Here is a 21,637-nt window from a genome sequence, read left to right as displayed (position 1 = left end):
ACTTGTCATGAAATTATATCTGTATATTAGAGTGTATATATATGTACTGGGTCATGATGTAAAATATATTTCTTATTGTGGGGAGTGATCAGAGGTTTAAAAAGCAATGTTTACGATGACAAGCAAATTATTTTAGTCCTACCAATAAGAACGTTATACTCTTTTTTTTTTTTTTTAACCTTATCACAGAGCTGTGGAAATAATGTTAGAGATCTAAGTGTGGGGTGGATTTCTCATTTTACTTTTTACCAGAATGTGGAGAGTAAAGGAATGAGAGATCAACGACTGGATCTTCAGAGAAGAGCTGCAGAAACCAGTGATGATGACCTTATCCCATTTGGAGACCGACCAACTGTATCGCGGTTTGGTGCCATCTCTCGAACCTCCAAAACAATATATCAGGGTGCTGGTCCAATGCAGGCTATGGCACCTCAGGGAGCTCCCACAAAACCTATTAATATTTCAGGTAAGAATGGAAGGTAAGCTCATCTAGTGGGTTCATATTCAAGACTTTCAGCCCCCATCCCTACTCCCCATTTACTATGAGTGCTTTCCATAATCTTGTAAGGCAGTAATCTTTTAAACTCTTCCATGGAATTATCCCTGTAGAAAGGTAATTATAACCCAGGGAATTCTAAGGGTACAAACTAAAATGTCTCTGTGTGAAGATTACCTATGTTGGTTTTGTGTTAATAGCTTTGTTGCTTTTATTAAAATAATACATTCTCATTTTAAAAAATTGAAATGGGCGCCTGGGTGGCTCAGTCGGTTAAGTGTCTGACTCTTGATCTCAGTTCTGGTCTAGATCTCAGGGTTATGAGTTCAAGCCCTACCAAAAAAAAAAAAAAAGAAGAAAAGAAAGAAACAATCCAAAGACTGTTATCTTTCAGTGGGGAAAAAACAAACATCAGTATCCTCTTTAATTAGTGGACATCTTTCCAGATAGCTGTGTATAAAATAGGCCTGTGCCTTTTAGATTATAGCTACCTTATTTTTTAAATTTTTATTTATTTATTTGAGAGAGAGACCGAGACAGAGATAGTGAGAGAAAGTGGGGGAAAAGAGAGAGAAGCAGGTTCCCTGCCAAGCAGAGAGACCGATGTGGGGCTCGATCCCAGGACCCTGAGATCATGACCTGAGCCAAAGGCAGACTCTCAACCAGCTGAACCACACAGGCACCCCAGATTATGGCTACCTTAAAAGAAGAATGAAATCTCTGAATTGCATCATCCCACAGTAAATTATTCTCTTATAGATTATAGTCCATATGGAACCCATGGTGGCTGGGGAGGTTCTCCATATTCACCTCATCAAAACATACCTTCTCAGGGACACTTCAGTGAGAGGTATGGGTCATTCTTTTTACTTTTATAAACCTTTAAAATTATTCAGCTTTTCTTATTTTATTTTTCTTGTCAATAATTTTTATTATTTTCATAGTGAAATAACAGATTTTTATGTCAGAACAGTAGGAGATCAAACCTAGGGCGGTTTTTTGTTTTCTTTCAATTTTTTTTTTTCAATTGAAGTATAGTTGACACAAAATGTTATATTAGATCAATAATTTTTTTTTTTTTAAATAAAACTTAAAATTTATTCCATCCTTTCTTTCCCACCAAAGGGAGAGACTGTCCATGTCAGAAGTGGCCAGTCACGGAAAACCCCTTCCGTCTGCTGAGAGGGAACAGCTACGATTGGAATTGCAACAACTAAACCATCAAATCAGCCAACAGACTCAGCTCCGTGGACTAGAGGTACCACCTACAGATAGTTTTTCATTCCAATTTTTGGAGGGTTCTCAAAGGAGTTTTAAAAGGAAGAACTTCTAAGGTACTATGAACATAAAAACTTAAGGTCTGTTCCTTAAAGAGTTAGTATTGGTGTCCATTCTTCAAAGAATTTAAGTACTTAAGAGTTCAGTGTGGGACAATAGGAAATTCAGAATTTCTATTCCATGGAAAACAGACTATCTAAAATTTTCCCTGATGGCACATTTAAGGTATACAGTTTTTATCAACAAATGCTTTTAGCTTAACATTTGTTTTTCATTTTTCATACTGCTTTTCTTAATTTAAAAAAAAAAATTCTCCTATTTCCTTTAATTCTTAGCATTTATTTATATATCTTTAAAAGATAGAATCTTAGAACTTAAAAAAGAGTAGGATAAGGAATAATACTTGGAGTTAATGGTCTGAATCTTTAAAAAGTTAATCAACTAACTCTAGACTTCAAAAAAGAATAGACTTCCAAAGAGAATAGCCTCTGTATAGCAATTGTACCTTTCGTTAATACAGTTCTTTCTGTTTATAAGTTACCATCACAGGTCCTGATTGACCCTTACAATGACCCTGTCAGGTAGGTTAGACAAGTGGTATAGTCCCTCTTTCTGGTTGAAGGATAGGAGTTTCACAGAAGTTGAAATACAAATCCAAGTCTTCCTACTCCAAATTCAGTGTTCTTTCCACCATGCTGCCTGACACTTAAAGAGAAAAAATATCTAAAATCAAAGAATTTTTTTTTTAAAAGATTTTATTTATTTATTTGAGAGAGAGAGAGCGCGCGCACAAGTGGGGGAAGGGGCAGAGGGAGAAGCAGACTCCCCGCTGAGCAGGGAGCCCAGTGCAGGGCTTGATCCAGGAACCCTGTCGAAGGCAGATGCCCAACCAACTGAGTCACCCAGGTGCCCCTGAAAACAAAGAATTTTTAAAATCCTTCAAAGTGCCACATAAAGAAGACTAGGTTTTGTTTACATTACCCTTTACGTGGGAGCATATTCTTTGAATTTAGAAAACTGAAGACATTCTACTGATAAATACATGGCTCCCTCCTGGAGATAAAGATAACTGTCAGAACATTAGTCATTATCTTTCTACCAAGATCTTTGATAAGGAAGGCTTCGCTTTGGAAATAAATTTTTAACTAATTCTATCTTAGATTCCCGTATTTCAAAGGCCAATAGGAGATTGTTTTTTTGGAACACATGTCTGACTTATGCTCTTATGTAAGCAATAAGGCTTAGAATTTTTTTTAACTATGTAATATTCATATTTTGTCTTCTTGTGCCATTATTTTATTTACATTGGTCTAGAACTTCTTGCTGATTCCTATTGTAGAAAAAAAAAATGCTGTGTCTGATTATGTCCTTCTTTAGTTGATTAACTTTTTCAGGATTCAGACCATTAATTCCAAGTATTATTCCTTAACCTACTAATTCATGGCTTTTTATCTTAGTTGAAATTTGTAGACCCATTTTCTGTTCCAAAAGAATAATCGGCATCATTTGGAAGTTTGCCACATATTTAACTCAGTATGGTTAAAAGTTCTTGCCATTACTGAGGTTTCATTGAAATAAATTGGAGGATTTACTTCAGAAAATTCAATTTAAAAAAAAGGGGGAAAGATGTGCATTTATACTTCTCTTTCAAATAAAGTAAGAGCAACTTATCCGTAAGATTAAATTACTGTTTACTAAGTTTAAATCCCCTAGTTTTTCTTTTTTAATTCAAATGGCATTCAAAGAGACAGTGCCTAATAGTGTCATTTTTATTGCAAATATCTTCATGATAAACTACTTGAGGCGGTGGTCTGAAATTGGGCCTGGTCATTCTGTGCATGGTGTGAAATGTGTTGAGTTGTATATATGCTTGGCTTTATGCACTAGGCTGTTAGTAACAGGCTGGTGTTGCAGAGGGAGGTGAACACCCTGGCAGGCCAGTCACAGCCGCCACCACCACCTCCAAAATGGCCTGGAATGATTTCAAGTGAGCAGTTGAGCTTGGAACTGCACCAGGTGGAAAGGGAAATCGGGAAGAGAACCCGGGAACTGAGTATGGTGAGTGTTCTGGTGGGAAAGGGTGGGAGCTGGGAGAGGTGAAAGGAAAGCTGTGCAGTGATGTCCCAGAACTCATGGCTTTAGAGCTCTAGAATCATCACCCCAAGGCACTCCAGTGAGTGGTTAATACTTAGAATAAGTCTCATGAAAATGGGCCATCTCCCTATTTTATTCATTCCTCCTCTCATTCCTTTTTGGTTTGAGTGTGTTCTCTGTCTTAGGATTCTGCATTATGAAGAACTTTCAGGGAAAACAAGGCAGTTAATTGGACATTATTAAATTACTGTTTAATATACTGATTAGGGAAGCTGAGGGGATGGTGTTTATGATTTTGCAAATGTGTTCACAAATAGCATTCTAGTTTTTATAGCCCTTTAGTTATTGAAGACCTGTTTTTTGTTATGAGTGAAATGCAATCTACACATTCCTTCTTGAGGAATTGTATCCATGGATATGCTTAGGGTTTGCTTCATAGTACATGAATACTGGTTTTAGTAAATTGTGGATTTTGGGGGGTTGAACCATTCCCCCAGGTTGCATGGTAATTGACTCTTTTGTTGAATAGTTTTCACGTCTTTCTAAGCAAATAAATGGGGTATTTCATTTTTCTGCTTTCAATAAGTGTATTATAGGTAGTTATTATATTTTGGCTTACCTTTTCTAAGTCATCAGTTTTTCTAACTTGGGGCATTCTCCCCCTTGTTTTCTAGCTTGGATGGTGAGCAAGTGTACTCTGTTGTTATCATCGTGTATGTCTCTCTTTTAGGCTGGCCATTTCTTTGGTCATTTTATAAAACTATATATGATATATGAATTATCAATTTGTATTATCTGTATTTGGTCTCTCTTTCATTAGCACCATTAAATAGAAGATAATTGAATTTACTTCCTTCTCTTTCAAAGGAGAACCAGTGTTCTCTGGACATGAAAAGCAAATTGAATACAAGTAAGCAAGCCGAAAACGGACAACCAGAACCACAAAATAAGGTTCCAGCTGAGGACCTTACATTGACATTCAGGTAAAGGAAGGGACGTTGTCATAGTCTTATATTATCCAGCCCTGACAGAAGTGCCCTCATAAATATGATTGGCTTTTAAAAATATCATTCTGTATACATTGAGAGAAGAATATTTTCACATAAATTTAGTTAATAAAACTTAATTTTAGAACAGATTCAAGAATGAATTGTCTGTTAATACCTAACAAATGAGTTTTTCTGGCTCCATTTCTTCTTTCCCGTTTTTTAGTTTATTTAAAACCAGTGTTAACATTTTGGTGTAGACCTTTCCAGTCCTTTAAAGTGTGTGGATATTTAGCCTCTTTCAAATCCACCTTCCACCCCATCCCCTTGGTTTTTAATTTGGTCTATCCCGTATCATCTAGAGGTGGAAGGATTCATGTCAGCTATCATTGAACAACCATGCAATAAACAGATTTGTAATATTTCTTTATTTGCACAGCTGTAATTATTTGCTTACGGTATTTTGAAGTCATTTGCTGCATAGTCCTGAGTTACCCTCCTGATGATTGTATAACAATAATTTCTAATGCCCTGTTGCTTTCAGACTTAGGTTTTAGCTATTTAAATCCATACACTGTCCTGGGTTCAAAATAATTTCTTGTACTAGTAAGCCTGCTAAAGCAGGGGTCAGAACTTCTTAAAGTCCAGATAGTAAGTATTTAAAATTATGGGTCTTATAGTCTCTGTGGAAACTCTCAGTTCTGCCCTTGTAGTGTGAAAGCAGCCATAGACAATACATAAACAAATGGGCAAGCTGTGTTTCGGTAAAACTAATAAAAACAGGCACTGCTTAGCCTTAGTTTGCCAACCCCTGTGCTTAAAGAATGGACATCGAGCTGTAAACTAAACTTTAAAAGCTACTTGCATATTTTTCCATACTCGTAAAAGAAGCCCTATTGATTTTATTCTACTAATCATTTTTCTCTCTCTCCTTATTTAAAATTCCAACTTTTTTTTAAATGTTAACAGTGATGTACCAAATGGCTCAGCGCTGACACAAGAGAATATCAGCCTCCTGTCAAACAAGACCAGCTCTCTGAACCTGTCAGAGGACCCCGAGGGAGGAGGTGACAACAATGACTCCCAGAGAGCGGGAGTCACACCCACTTCTGCTCCCTAAATTATGAAGAGTCCAACTTTTATCTTTTGCTCCTGATCAATTTGTGGGGCATTAGGGGTAGGAGAACAGATAACTTCTAGACTTTTTCTCTGAGAGTGGTCAGAGAAATCCAGGAAAAGTACCGGAGGCAATGTGCACAAACACCACTACTAAAAACAAACCCTGCACATAGTTCACATTAATGCATTTTTTAATTTAAAAAAAAGGAAAAAGAAAAAGAAAATTAGCAGTATCTGCAAGCAATTCAGATTAAATTTGTTTTTGTTCTGTGAATGAACTTTATTTTAATAACTTTGGACGCCTTGGATCCAGGGCTTTAAAAAAAAAAGAAGATATTATATATACACTCTGTTTGATTAATTGTATGATCTTAATGAAGTAGGTTTTTCTTGTATTTTGGTATTATTACATACCCAGTGTATAATTCCTTTCCCCCAATCCTTTCCAACTTTCACAAACCCCATATATTAAAACAGACAGAAAGCACCGGACTGTCTTGAGAATTCTGTGGTGCTTGAGAAACAAAAAGACAGTACTAGACTAGTTATTAGAAAATGTGCAGCACACCAACTTTTCTAAGAGCTATTACTTGAAAGTCATAATTTTCTTTCCCTTTCTGGTAACTGGCTTCATGTGTATGTTTTTCATATGGCACTAAAACTTCTTGTTGTTCAGGAGGGATTTGTTTCTTGTTTTTGTTTTTATTTCAGCTATTTCAGAGAGATAATTACCAATTAATTTTTTGAAGTCCTCATTTCCATATTATGGATCTATTTCATTCTCTTAATGTAATCAGAAAGCCAGACCAACACTGTAGGCTGTTTGATTAGGTTCAAATGGAGATTATTTTAAGAATGAACTGTGATTTATTAGTACTGAAAATACATGGTTGGTATATTACCTGTACTGAGCTGATGGTTGGAAATTTGGAGCTGTGCTTTTTCAAATTAAACTTTTGCTAAAATCATAAAATGTATTAAAAAAAAAACCACAGGAAAATCAACCATGTTTTAAAACTGCAACACTTGACTTGAAGTGAAAATGAACAGTCATATTATTTCAGTGGATATTTTTGTTTTGTTTTACTGTCAAAACCCAAAAGTATAAAATAAAATGAAAGCCCCTGGCTTTCAGATAGATTTGGCAAATACAGACTACCCAGATCTTAAGGATAGTTTATGAATTGTAGTTTATGAATTGACTAGTTGTTCAGAATCATTGGCACCAGTAGGTAGTAAGTACCTAAAAGTCAGTTTTCATAGACTTGACTTTACAATAGTGAAGAGATTCTTCATGAAAATGTTGAAAAGAATAAGGAAGAATTTTTTAAAATTTAGTTCTGCTGCACATATTCTGATGCCATGTGTCTATACTGAACTAAGACCTTATAAAACGTTTTTAGTGGGGATTATTTGATATAGTCACCTTCCCATCCCTCTGTTTGCCTGATTTTTAAGAAATTTCCCTTTCTGGATTATACTACTAAAACAGAAAGCACTGGTTATGTAATAAGTTACTGCATTGCTTTGGTTGGGTAAAAGCAAGAGTTTGTATTTTTCTTGTTTCTTATTTTCTTAACCCTTAACTCCTGCTGAGGTCATAACAACCTCAGTGTAAGCTCTGTGTCCATCATACTGTTAACTGAAACAAATGGGGGGAGGGGGGAGGGAAATACAGTCCTGCCATTGCCTACCAGTAGGAGAGTCCAAACAGAACACTCTTTTGAGTAGCGATTATTTAATTTGCCCAGTCAAGGCACCGTGTTTATATACTATTTCACATTGAATTTGATTATGCCCTACAGACCTGGCTGGTCAAGGATTTGATATACACATATTGGCTTGGGATTCGAGCTTTCTTTTTTATTTAAATAAAAATTTATATATATTATATATATATACATATATACATAGCTATATCTGTATATATATTGGGTATGTTTTAAGGATTTTTTCGCATGAGCGCAGCTGTTGCGATAAAATGACTGATTGGGAGGTAGAAGCACTGAATGAAGATGAGGCATTTTTTCAGTTGATACCATATTTTCCTTTCTTAAAAATACACACTTGCTTTTTTTGCTTTTTTGTTTGTTTTCTTTTTTGCTTAAAACCCTCTTATATGTAAGTGCTTATTGTTTTTTGGGAGAAGGAGAGAAACTTTGTATGTCTGACAGAGTCCCAAGATTTTTTATTTTTTTGTTTAACTATAAAAGGCAACATTCTTGGCCTCCAACTTTCTGTAGGCAGATTTGGGCAGATCTTATTTCTCCTTTGGACATAACTAGATAATTCCTAAATTTTAGAAGCAGTTGGTTCAATTTGGAACTCAGAATGATTCTGGTATTAGAAGGGAATTTATGGGTATTAATTTTGTTGAAGTTCAGAATAAAAGTAAAATTCTATTTTGGATATCCATTGAAACATCTAATAAGTCAACGTCTGTTATTCTTGTTTATATATCCTCCAAATACACTCCTTGCTTTCACCATTTTGATTTTGTAAGCTAGGCAGGAATAGATGTTAACTTATATAGTATTCCTATTCTGAATAAAACCAGAAAAGCCACTGTTTTGAATTGACTTAAAATAATCCTTTTCACTTTTTAAGTTAATTTCATTGGGGATGGGGGTGGGGACAGATCTCTTAAATTGTAGCCTTAATTCTAGCTGTACTTCAGTGAGGCCCCACATACTCTAGAGGAAATCTGGCTGGGTAGAAAGGCAGAAGAATGATATCCTATCCCATTGTGCCTATAACTAACCTATTTTAAATTAGTCATTCTGCCTTATCTCATGGAAATTCTTACAACTTTCCTAGTAGTCATAAGCAGTTTTAGGAATTAAATAAAACCTCCAAAGTTTGGATTTTTTTTTTCCCCCTTTTCTCTGTGATACACTTTGTGAAATGATGAACCTATAAGGGTAAGTGGCCTTTTTGGGCAAAACTGCTTGACTCCTTTTTTGTTTGTTTGTTTTAACTGCTTGACTATTCAGCTGCTTTTTTTTTGTCAAAACCTGTGAAAGGCATTGATTTTTTTTTGGCTTTTAAAATGTATGCCTTTAGAGACAGTTAAGAGATTAAATCAGTCAGATAGGAAATACAGTTTTTATGCTTTCTACTTAGTAAGTAAAATATTAATTTCTTCTGGAGATGACTTTATTTGCTTTTCAGTGAATTCAGAAGCAACACTGACATCACAGATGAACATGAGCAATTCTGAGAGGGTTAAGGTAGGAGTATAATAAGCACTGTGTTCACTCTTGTTTAGATAGCAAAACCAGAATCTTATTATAGTTAGGAATATAAAAGTACTTTGACTTATTTTTTTCCAAGGTATCTCTGGAAAAGAGTAGAAGAACTGAGAATAAGATATCTACACGCAGTTTCCTAACATACATAGTTCTTTTGCCTTATAGATACTGTCACAAGATAAGTCCAATAGCTGTCCTGTCTTGGGTGATTTACAGAAGCTAAAGTGACCAAAGATCCATTCCTTTTTACTTTTGTAATCAAAAGAACAGTTAGTTATAACATAGGTTTCTAGTAATAGTATTCACATGATAAGACACTTATTTCTAATGCCAGCTACAGATATCCAAATACTCAGAATGCATAAAAAATTATTTGGTATGGCATTAATGTGGCTGATTCCCTTCTCTCATCTTATTTCCCTTCCCTTCTCCTAGACTTTCCCGTGTATTTATTTTTTTGCCTAAAAGACATAAAGTTGGTATGATTCTTATTTGCTACCATGAATATGTAACTCCATCATACTTTCCATAGGTCTTCAGGGTTAGAGCTCAAAGTTTTTTTTCCTGGCCCTTTTCTATCTTGCAAATTCCCCTTGACTTACCCACTGCCCTCCCCAATCTGCAACAGTGACAGTTTGCTGCCTCAAAACAGAGCATTCAAATGAATTCGCTTAGCCAATAACTTCTGTGAAGTTGCCTTTTCTAATGGTGTTATTACTCAGTGATGCACAAATGTGGTATTTGCCCTACTGGTAGGCAAACAAAGGTCTGGTTAAGATGGTAACCTGCTGTTTTCTTTAAAGGAGAGCCAAAGACTTGTGCTTTACTCTGTTTTGGTTTTGGGGGAAATAGCCATTTTGATTGTGAAACCTTTTAGTATTTGTGAGTTGATTGTATTGTGTAAGTAGATTTATCTGAAGTTAACTGTTAACAGTAGCTGGCCTTATAAAATGTAAAAGTAATGAAAATTCACCAGTTTCTCTAAACCAGTGAATGTCATCTTTTACAATATTGTGTGTAAGCAGTACCCCCGTTTTTTGAGATTATCTTGTCAATGATAGCATCTTGTGTGTTTTGGTTTTTAACTTGTGTCTGAAGGACAATCTATATCACTGTGGTCAAGCTATGAGACTGGGTAAAAGAATTCATGACCATGTGACTGGTGAGAAATAAACTATAGTCAGTACATGTAAGATTATATTCAGATTTGGAGAAAAACAGATTCTTTTCACTAAAAAGTATTTGATTGCTTTTAAATACACATGGTGATGGGTGGAGGTCTTACCATCTTTTTTCCACTTCGTTTTTGCTCATTTTAAAGAACTGAGTAAAGGTTTCGTAATATAAAATCTACCTGTAAAAAGCACCTGTAATGATAGTTATTTTATTAAAAGGAAAGACCCAGTTACTTTTTAGGAAAAATTAATAACCTGCCTGAAAATTAACTGCAGCATTTACTTAGATTTGTCCCCTAAAAGAGCCTGATTGTGTTTATTTTTTAGTTGGTGATACCTGGTGATAGTGTTGCAAGATGATCTCTTCCCTGAAAAATCAGCCTGTCCTTTTAGAAAAAAAATAGAGCAACTAAACTAAAGCAGATTTCACTTTCAACATTAGGGACTGAACAAGCAAACAGTTTACTGCTGTCATCATTTTACTCATTTTGCTGGTCCTCATTCATACCTTTCTACCTTGGACAGCTATGACTTTTATATTTATTTGTTGCTTCAGCTCAGCTTTATGAAATTTTCCTGCTGAAAGGACTTATTGGGAGTTGTAGGTGGATTGCAGTTAATATTTTATTAAATTCTTAATTTAACTTTTCTGAGCCATTTGAAAAAGAAAGCTGTTTTTGTCAAAAGGTACTGTTAATTACAGTAAATACCAACTTAAGATTTGGTTTTTAAGGTTTGATTGCTTTGACTGCTAAAGATGTTTTCATATATAACAGATTCTAATTGATAAGTAATACTAGCTATGATGTTAATAAATAATAGGACACTGCCACCACCAGGAAAAAGTAATACCTTTTAACAGTAAATGTGTTCCCAATGGGTGGGTTTTCAATACTGCACTGAACAAAGTGGGAAGAGTCCTTTGAAATCCTATTGTGATAAAGGGACTTAACCTCACCACTGGAATCCTTGTTTTCAGAGCCTCTGAATTTTCAGCCAAACACTGAATTTACTTTAAACTTTATTCCTGAACAAAACATCCCTAGAGTAATAACCTTTATTTTCACAAGAAAACAAGGCACAATAACCCAAGAGAGAGAAGTTAAACCTCAAGATAATATTGTGTCCAAAAGTGTGTATTTAGGAAAGTTAAATCCTGTGGAATTAGTATATTATATACTAGATAAGGTGACTTATTTTCTTGTACTGAGGTCTCTCTGTTTCTGGTTGTTTTTGTTTTGTTTTGTTTTGTTTTGTTTTGTTTTTAACTCTTGAGTAGACAGAGCTCACAAGTCTTTGGCATCCATTTTAGGTTGTACACTCAGAGTCATCTTATAACTGGAAACTGTCAGACAGCCCCTACCCCCCACCCCAGCCAGCGCATAAAAGGGTCAAGAAAAGGATGGAAAGAAACTACTGGATAATTGGTTGCCTGGTTGTTGTTGGGTTTTGGTTTGGGGGGTGTGTGTGTGGGGAGGGGGGGGTTGCCTGGTTTTTTTTTTTTAATCACCATTTATAGTGTAATCATTGATTGGCTGCCATTCTTAAAATAATATCTAAACAACCCTGTAAAATATTCCTCTGATTTAAAGGTATTTTAAGCTTTTGTTTATCATTTTTACATCCTCTGTTCAACGAAGGCACTGTCCTGAGAGCTACTTTTTCCAGGTGTATTGTTGCCCACATTTTCATTAACCACACCACACATCCCAACCCCCTTCATCCTTTCTCTTCTCACCTTCTGGAAATGAAAGGAACTTGGGGGGATTTTTTTTTTCCATTTTATTCACTGATCCAGAGGCCTTGTTGTCTTACTTTATGATGATACTACAACTTTTTGGAACAAGAGCAATGGAAAAAGTGAATTAAGATGATGAACAAAATCTTTTACCCACTGAAGCATTTTCCAGTTGTGAGATTCCTCTTTGTGTGTGGTCTCTTCCCTTGTTACCCCTGCTACCCTTTTCCCCTGACCTTGGTCAATTTGGTCTTTAGGCTCATACCAGTCTCCCCGAGACATTCTGCAGTCATTATCACCTTTTTGGGTGGATTTTATTTTGTTTTATTTTGGGTTTTTTTGTTTTTTGTTTTTTTAAAAAAAAACTTTTTAACATTGATGCATATTTGCTTGGGATAGAGCTTGTGTAATTTACCAATCGTATTGATTGTATGTGATTGTGCCCTGCAGAGGTATATTTAACAAGACAAAAATAATTTAGGTTAATAAAGGAGCCCATGAGATTTGAGTCAGGTTATAAATTACTTCATGAAATCACTGAGTTTTGGATAGTGAGAATTTATATCTCCTATTCTTATAAATCAGTGCTAGACAAAATACCATTTTTAAAAAGTTCTCTTGCATTCCTGTTTTTTTCCTTGCCTCAGCTCCCTGTTTTTTCTTAAGCCTGTCTCCACCCACCTGTTCAGAAATAAAAATATTGAGTCTTAAAGTGACAGCTGATTTTTAAATTGCTAAAGTTTGTGAAATTATACTTTTTCCAAGTGTTTTCAACTTTTTTTTTTTTTAAATGAAGACAAATGGTTGAAATTTCACAAGCTGTGAATAATTCTTTAGATTCTGGCCAACTGTGAAATCTTATTTGAAGACTTTATCTCTTGAAAGTTCTTTTGGAATAGGAAAAAGAACCCTGTTTGAAATGGACCATTTTCTTCTCTTTTTAATGTGTTTATATATCCAATTTTTAAACAGCCTTCAAAACAAGCGAGGTGGAAATAAAGAGTAATAGGAAGATGTTTAGGGCAGCAGAATTCTGGGTCTGAATAAGTACATGTTATACTTGTCAGGTTTTTAAAAGGATTAACGCCATCTTTTTCAATTTTGTATTATTTGTGTGCATGTTGTTTATATCAAAGATGCCACATTTTGTTAAAATCCTATTTCCTTTCTTTATTACCTTGGAAACTGACTCAGCCTCATGTTGCTCCTAACTAGTGTTTAAAGCTCCCAAGAGTTGCAGATAAAAGGGTTATTTTAACAAGTAGAAGGAGGTGATTCACCTTTTGGTTTGTAAATATCTGGTCTTTATCTGCTTTCTGTCAGCATTTATATTAAATGATAAATTAATGAGGAGAAACGTGTAGTCTTTTTCTATAAATGAGTCTGTGCCATTTTACTCTAACCTTGGGATTATTACACCTTTCTTTTTTTTATGTGAAAAATAGAGAATTAGATACTTATGCACAAGTAAACACATACTTGAAGTAGCCAATTTTATAGAGATAGAGGAATTACTCCAACCTTAAATACACTACAGTCCAAATTCCTTCATATGTTCTACAGCGATTGCACAGTCAAGGTAGTGGTTCTGAGATCCTAGGGTCTGTTCAGTGAGACTCCATGGCACACATCCAGAGTCCTGGTTCTTATGGCTTCTCTTAAATCAGGACCTTCTTTATGTTTAAGCAACATGGACCACCTGTGGGTACCTTCCTGATGCAAATATTTTTGTCTTTCCATTCTTACTGACTTCTAATTGTCCTGAAATCTCCACCCATTAGTCATTCCTTGTAGTTAGAGGATAAGTGTAGGTTGATTTTCTCTTAGAGACTGGTATAAAATATGCCTTAGTCAGCAGTTCAATGGCATGAAGAAGAAAAAAGGGGAGAGGAAGGCACTGCTCTAGATTCAGAAGAAAGTTAAGAGAAAAAAACAAATGTAACATGTGGAGTTTATTTGGATCCTGATTCCAGTGAATCAAATGTGCAAAGACATTTTTGAAATAATTAGGGAAATTGGGTACTAGGTAAGACCAAGGAATGACCTTTCTGTTCAGTGTAATAATAGCAACATGTTTACATAAGTAAATGTCTATATTTTTAAGAGACATAGAGCTGACAATGGCTAGCATTTCCTTTATTTTTACAGAAAAGTAATGCACATAAACAGTGAAGGTTATTTTTACCTCCTACCAACAATTAGCAATTAGGTGTCTTTGTTTGATATCCTTACCTGACCTCTAGGGAAGGAACCAGAGTAAAAAAAGGTCAGAGGGTCTGAAGGATGGTAACTACTGCAACCACCCTTGAATGTTAGAAAGTCTAGAGTGGGGATTCCCAAACCAGCGTGCCATCTTTACCACCATCCTAGGCCTACCCTGCTCACAAGCAGTAGGGTATTTTCTGACCTTTACACTCAGACTCACATAGATTAATGTGAGTTTTGTGTATATTAGCATTTCATTCCCAGTAACCAGCTAATCTGCAATGATCAACTAATAAATCCCCTCCACTTTCCAACATGGTGGCCTGTTTAGTTAATGGTTGCCACCCTTATTTGGGACACCTTGCAAATCAAAAGTGAGCTTTCAACTACTCACTGAACACCCACTTTGGTATTTACTGGATTATTGAGTCCTTAATCATATGTACCACACTGTAGAAGATAAAGAGAATACGGTCTTTATCTTCAAGGAGCTTAGGCTCCAGTTATGGAAATTGACATGAATACAGGTTTAAAATAGGTAACGGGCACCTGGGTGGCTCAGTCGGTTGGGTGTCTGCCCTCGGCTCAGGTCGTGGTTGTGGGGTCCTGGGATCGAGCCCCTCATCGGGCTCCCTGTAGGGAGCCTGCTTCTCCCTCTCCCACCCCACTCGTGCTGTCTCGCTATCTCTGTCTCTCTCAAAATCTTAAAAAAAAAAGTTAAAAAAAAATAGGTAACAATCATCAACAAAACACAATAGAATTACCAAATAATTATGCAGCCACAATTGTCTTCAGAAGAGAAGAGCCAGGAGCTGTGAGAATGTACACAAAGAAGACTTCACCTTGCTTGGCTGAGCAGCAATGGCTTTCCCGAGGAAGTTGCAGCAAAGGTGGCACTTGAACAATGGACAGGATGGCAGGTAACGTTGGAGACGAGACTGTTAGAGAAAATAGAATATGTTTCTATGGAATATGATTCTTGGGAAAGAAGAATTTGTGTTACAGAAACAGCGGTTGAGGCAAGAGTAGAGGGAATGAGACTATGGCAAGAGATGAGGCAGAGCTGGATCACAGAGGCCTGCAGGTGATGCTAAAGGATTTGGATTTTATTCTGAAAGTAAAGGGAATACAAGGAAAGGTTGCAAGCTGGCAGTGAAGGGATCTGATTGGTGCCTCTTTATTCACATTTACTGGAGAGCTTCTGGTGCTCACCTGGTGCTCTTGTTAAAGTGCCGTTACTGTTGCAGCAGGTCTGGAGGGGGGCCTGGGATTATCTAACATGCTCCCAGCTGATGCCCGTCCTGTTTGTCCGAAGGCCACACTTGTGAGTAGTAAAGCAATTTGAGAAGCAGAAAGATCCAGTTTCTGCCATCATCAGACTTTTGTGAATTGAATGAGATGTAAGACACAGCAATACCTGGAGACTACTTCAAGGAAAATGCATAGAGCTGGGGAAGCAAGGTGATTCAGGGAGGTTTTTACTTCTGAAGAGTTGATTCATAAAGGTATGAAAGGGTTTATAAGATGATCAAGGTGGAGAGTAGACACTCCAAGCCTGGGAGCGCATACACAATCATGAAAGAATGTGGCTTTGTAATGAACTTCAAGGAGTTGAGGATAGCTAGAAAAGTTTGGAGGCCAGGCCTTGGAAAGCTTTGTGTACAGTTCTGAGTCGTTAGACTTTTATCTTTTAGCAGTTAAAATCAGTAAAGATTTTAAGCCAGAGTGAGATGTGATTATCGTAACTTGAAGTGGAATAGGGTCTGAGGCGGAAAACCCAGTTATGAATCTGTTGCAGTAGACTTCCAAGCAATAATGAGGGCTGGCCAGCAGAAGAGTGGGAGTGAAGAGGAGGGAAGAATGTCCAAGATCGTGTGTAATGGGGCCACAACTTGACAACAGACGGTGCAAGCATGATTGGCATTACTAACCACCCAAACAGGTGCCACCAAAGTCAGCTGCTTCCCATGGTTCCCTTCACCAAGCACTCGGTCTATTACTAAATAAATCATCAGGTTAAAGGGAAAAAATGACCTTTGCAATATCGAAGCTCTTTTGAAAATACTCAGTTTCAAGGAAAACCTACAGTCACCTCAGCTTATCATCTTCCTCAAGTCTAAAAAGTTCAGGCTATTACGATCTAAACTACGGGGCCCTCTGATTTTCCTCAGTCCCTAAGCTTGTCCTTCTCATCTAACTGATTGGGCCTTTTGTTATCCTGACAAGCTAGGGAAACTGACCCGACCTAGGAATCCTGGACCTCGGGCAAGACCCAGGCTGCCTCTGCAGAGTGGGCCGGCCCATTTCTCTCACTGAGCAGCTTGAGGGTTTTGCCTTCAGCACCATTCCCTGCTTAGCTGACCTTCGGTAAGCGAACAAAATGTGATAACTGAAGCTCGTTTCTGTTCAAAGTTGGAACAACCTATTCCCAAGCAGCGTCTGTTGGTTTTCAGCACTGGCCATCCGGAAAGGGCCCGAAACCAACCCTGTGTCCTGACGGGATAAAAGCTACCAGGCCATATTCATTCCTAGATCCTCCTTTCCACCTCCCCCCTCAAATGGATTTGGACAGATTTGCTAAAGCAGCCCTCCTCCCTCGGCGGTGGCGGTGGGTGAGAGACACCAGTCACGTGGTGGACCCGTACTCACCAAACACACACCCTCGGCCTTGGCTTCACTAGTTTTCTGTTGCTTCTGGGTTTGTCCAAGCCATCCCCTCTTTCTCCAGATAACTCTCCCCCCGTGCCTCTGCCTCTGCTCTCTGTCTTCTCCCCTTCTTGATGTCTCTTTAACCACCTACAACTTCCTGGACTAAAGTAGGACAGCAAGCTTTGACTCCATGCAACGTTCTCCTGCTCAACCTCCCGAGAATACCCTCGCCCAGTACTTCTGTTCATACAAGGTGTCAGTCCCTCTGGACAAGTAAGCATTTTTAATAATCTCAACTTTCCATTTAGGAGGAATTTAAAGTATTTTTCTGTTAACAAGTCGGCAAAACTACTCCGAACCTGGGTTTCTTCAAACACAAATATTTATTGAGTACCTGGTACATGGAAAGCCCAGTGGCATGTGCACTGGGCATGTTCAATAAATATTTGTGGCTTTGATTTGGTGTCCCTGAAACTAAAGCTGGACTTTCTAACCTGTGTGAGAATTTGAACAAATTCCAGTGAGATGCTTTGAGAATCTTACCTAAAAGCTGCCAAGTAATAATGCAGGATTATTTTGATAAACTTTATTTCACCTCAATTAAAATAGCATAACTACCTAGTAAACTAGAAACCCAGGAGAGCTGGAGATGGCTCTGGTTTTTGTGCCAGATATTTTGCCAAATTTCCATGAAGAGTTAAGCTTTGAGTTACTCAGTAACCAGCAGCAGGAGCTCAGCTCTACTGTTTGTACTCCGCCAAGGTCTTCTTCTTGGTGCCAAAGAAAAGAATGGAACAGGCCAGGACATGAGGGAATGAAGAGTAAGGATCAGCTGAATTACCTGCTCAGGAGCTGCTACTGAGACTAGAGGCCGAGTAGGGAAAGAGGAATTTTTTAACTTTATTACTCAACTTGAAGGAAATATTTTTTAAAAGAGAGGGTGAGGCGCCTGGGTGGCTCAGTCGGGTTAAGCATCTGACTTGATTTCAGCTCAGCTCTTGATCTCGAGTTCCTGGGATCGAGCCCCGCATCAGACTCCACACCCTGCGGGGAGTCTGCTTCTCTCCCTCTCCCTCCACCCCCCCCCAATTTGCGTACACACGCTCTCTCTCTCTCAAATTTTAAACCAATAAATAATTTAAAAAAGAGGTGACTGAATGCTATACTCTTTCCTCTCTGTGGCCCCCCAAACCTACCCCTAACAGCAGAGCACAGAGGACCCCTGTTTCCTTCCAACCTTGTTTCTACTCAGAGAAAAATAGTCTGCCCCCAATTCCAGAAATGGTCAGACGTTACCATGAAAAATTCGATTTAAATATACTTTTATGTATTTAAATATAGACCATTGTTAAAACACTATAGAATATTGTGGATGAGTGGGTTGGAGGTGGGAGGGGAGACCCAGCTTAGCTTGCCCAGCATATAAGCTCTTGTTCCCTTCCCTCATCAAACCAGTCTGAGATGAACTAAGAGGAAAGGGATTTGGGATCATGAAAAGCTAGACAGTGCAAAGGCAAGGGGGGGGGGGGGGGGATGAGATCCAGAGACTAGGCTGGTATTAAAGAATCCCAAAAACCAACTGAAAATCTCATTTGGAGTGTGCATCAGAGACGAATGCTTTCTAATAAAATATGTGTAACCAAAAAAGGTGGCAGTCCTTGGGTTCATTTCTGGGCCCCGGGGCCCTGGATTTGGAGGGAATCGTGGACAAACTTGATAGAGTATATTCAGAGGAGAACCACCAGGTGATGACATAGAAAAGCAAGAAAAACAACTGGACACTGAATTTTAACTTGGGGAGACAACATTTTCTTCATAGCTATCTTATAGTAGCACAAAACCTGTGAGACAGGCACAAAGGGTCTGAATCTCAGCTTTGCTAGCTTTGTAATTTGGGGCACATTCCTAACTTGTGAATAGCAGTTTTCTCATCTGTAAACTGGGCATAAGAATATCTAACCTGTAGAGCTGACAGAAGAATTACATAAGCTAATGCCTGTGAAGCCCTTAGCATAGATCCTGACATATAGGAAGTGTTCTAAAGTGGCACCTATTATAGTGATCGTATTCAAAGATGTAAACAATTTGACCAAGCTAATGTAAAGTAATGGTTAAATTATAGACCATGAAATATTCTACAGCCATTAGAAATTATTTTGCCAGGCAGAGCACGCCTAAACATCTCTGTTGCACCTGCAGACACCGAACTGGGCCTGTCTCCCTCTCCTTTTCTCCTTTGTTGCTAGCCAGGGCCTCAGCCTGCTTCAGATCCTCTTTGGTGCCACCTTCATCATGCCCTGGTACTTCTCTCTCCCCAAGCCTTAGTGGAATACAACACTGACACCTTTATTGCTCACAAAGTCAAGACCTGTTTGAATAAGTGATAGTTGGGCATGTTAAAAAGTAGAACATTAGGGGCACCTGGGTGGCTCAGTCAGTTAAGCGTCTGACCCTTGATTTCCGCTCAGATCATGATCTCAAGGTTGTGAGATAGAGGCCCATGTGGGCTCTGTGCTGGGCGTGGAACCTGCTTAAGATTCGCTCTCTCCCTCTCCCTGTGCCCCTCCCCACACCCCTGCTTATGTGCATGCTCTCTCTCTAAAAAAGAAAAAAAATAGAACACTAAATAAGAAGGTACATATTGACAAGTCTTGCTTCCTCTCTTGTCTGTCCACTCCTCACCCCTATCATCTCCACTTTGTGATACAAAAAGTAACATGCTAAAACACTGATCTGCAGCTTACTTTTTTCCCTATTTAGTTATCCTGGAGATTTTCCATATCAGGTTCAGAGAAAGGATCCTCATTCTTTTTGACAGTGGCATAGTCTTCCAGTGGAAATGTACCTTGATTTATTTAACTAGTCCCTTATAGATGGAAGTTGTTTGTAATCTTTTGCTATTACTACAAATCAGGTTACAATTAGTAATCTCATTGACACCCATACAGATATATCTGTAGGATACATTTCTTGAAGTGGGATTTCCAGCTCAAAGGCTAAATTTATTTGCAATTTTTGGTATTGTCAAATTTCCCTTCAAACGGTTACAGCATTCTGCCCTCCCATTAGCAATGGGTAAAAGGGCCTGTCTCCTCACAGCCCAGCAAGAGAGTGTGCTATCTTAGTTAATCTCTTTTAATTCCAATAATTTGTAGTGATAACCCTTTTTAAGGACTCAGCTGAGAAATAACTGGGAAAGTACAGTGCTTAAAAAGTCTTGCAAAGGAATCATTGAGGGATGGAAATATTAGCAGGTGAAAGTTTGATGAAAAACAATGTATTTACATACTCTAAAGGTATCTGCCCACAAGATATTTATTTAATAAAAAAGAAAATTGCACATTTTACAGCAGAGAAAAAAAACTTGGCAGACACCATCTTAACCAAGTGATCAAAGTTATTAACATCACACCAGTAATGGAACAAATTGACATCATGTGTCTCCTGATATGATGCACTGGGAAGGACACGATATTACTTCTGTAGTATGCTTGCCCCCTGAGAAGTATAACTTGAATCTAATCCTGAGGAAGCCTTCAACATACTCAAATTGAGAGACATTCTTCAAAAATAACTGGCTTGGGGGTGCTGGCTGGCTTAGTCAATGGAGCATGTGACTCTTGATCTCAGGGTCGTGAGTTCAAGCCCCGCATTGGGCATGGAGCCTACTTGGAAAAAAAAAAGAAGGAAAAAAATAACTGCCTTATACTCTTAAAAAAATGACAAAGGAGAGCAACTTTTTCAAACCAGAAGACACTAGAGACATGACACCCTTTCGGCTAGATCCACCATCTTCCAGTAATTTGCCAAAAGGACCAACGCAAAGGGAAAGGGGAGAGTCACCCGCTATAGGTTCTGTAGGCCTTTTAGGAAATATGGGGTTGTTCCTTTGGCCACATACATACAAATCCACAAGAAAGATGATATTGTAGACATCAAGGAGACGGGCACTGTCCTAAAAGGAATGCCCCGTGAGTATTAACATGACAAAACTGGAAAAGTCAACAGTGTTACCCAGGATGCTGTTGGCATTACTGTAGACAAGTTAAGGGCAAGATTCTTGCCAAGAGAATTAATGTGCATGTTGAGCATATTAAGCATTCTAAAGAGCCAAGATAGCTTCGTAAGGCGTGTGAAGGAAAATCATCAGAAAAAGAAGCCAGAGAGATACTTGGGTTCAACTGAAGCACCAGCCTGCCTCATCCAAAGAAGCACACGTGAGAACCAACTGAAAGGAGCCTGTGCTGATGAAACCCATTCCCTATGAACTCATGGCATGATAGGTGTAGGAAATATAAAAGACCTCTGGACTGTAAACAAAGAGAGAGAGAGAGGGAGGCATGACAATTAAATGCAATGTGTGATCCTAGAAAAGGAAAAAAAAAGCAGGAGGGGGCACTAAATCAATGTTTCCCAAAGTGTGGTCCAGGAGCCCCAGGAAGTCCCCGGGACTCCTTCATGTATGCATGAAGTCAAACTTTTAATATACCATTTTTAATAATACTTAGATACTATTTGGCAAGATTACAAAGGGATCCTGAGGGCAAAAAATTTGAGAACCGCTGCTATAAAGAACATTAGTGGGACAATTGGCAAACTTAGAATACAGTTTCTAGATTTTTTTTTTTTTTAAGGTTTTATTTATT

At 37.9% G+C, this 21,637-nt stretch overlaps 1 protein-coding gene across 4 annotated transcripts in view; it reads left to right on the top strand.

The window, feature by feature from the left end:
* The window catches only part of RC3H1 (ring finger and CCCH-type domains 1), an 83,566-nt gene extending 68,690 nt beyond the window's left edge, over positions 1 to 14,876 (top strand). For 3 of the 4 annotated variants that reach the window (XM_032393389.1, XM_032393387.1, XM_032393390.1), the window contains 6 exons: positions 253 to 466; positions 1,256 to 1,346; positions 1,622 to 1,754; positions 3,662 to 3,832; positions 4,736 to 4,851; positions 5,824 to 14,876. In XM_032393389.1, coding sequence (XP_032249280.1) covers positions 253 to 466; positions 1,256 to 1,346; positions 1,622 to 1,754; positions 3,662 to 3,832; positions 4,736 to 4,851; positions 5,824 to 5,974 — 876 coding nt within the window. In that variant the 3' untranslated portion in view covers positions 5,975 to 14,876. The remainder of the gene's footprint in view (positions 1 to 252; positions 467 to 1,255; positions 1,347 to 1,621; positions 1,755 to 3,661; positions 3,833 to 4,735; positions 4,852 to 5,823) is intronic. The other variant, XM_032393391.1, reaches the window with a different exon arrangement.
* The last annotated feature ends 6,761 nt before the right edge of the window (positions 14,877 to 21,637 follow it).

Source organism: Phoca vitulina, unplaced genomic scaffold, assembly GCF_004348235.1.
Source record: "Phoca vitulina isolate PV1807 unplaced genomic scaffold, GSC_HSeal_1.0 scaffold73, whole genome shotgun sequence".
Lineage (NCBI taxonomy): Eukaryota > Metazoa > Chordata > Mammalia > Carnivora > Phocidae > Phoca > Phoca vitulina.
The sequence above is the reverse complement of the archived record's forward strand: the minus strand, read 5'-3'. Positions and strand labels throughout refer to the sequence as shown.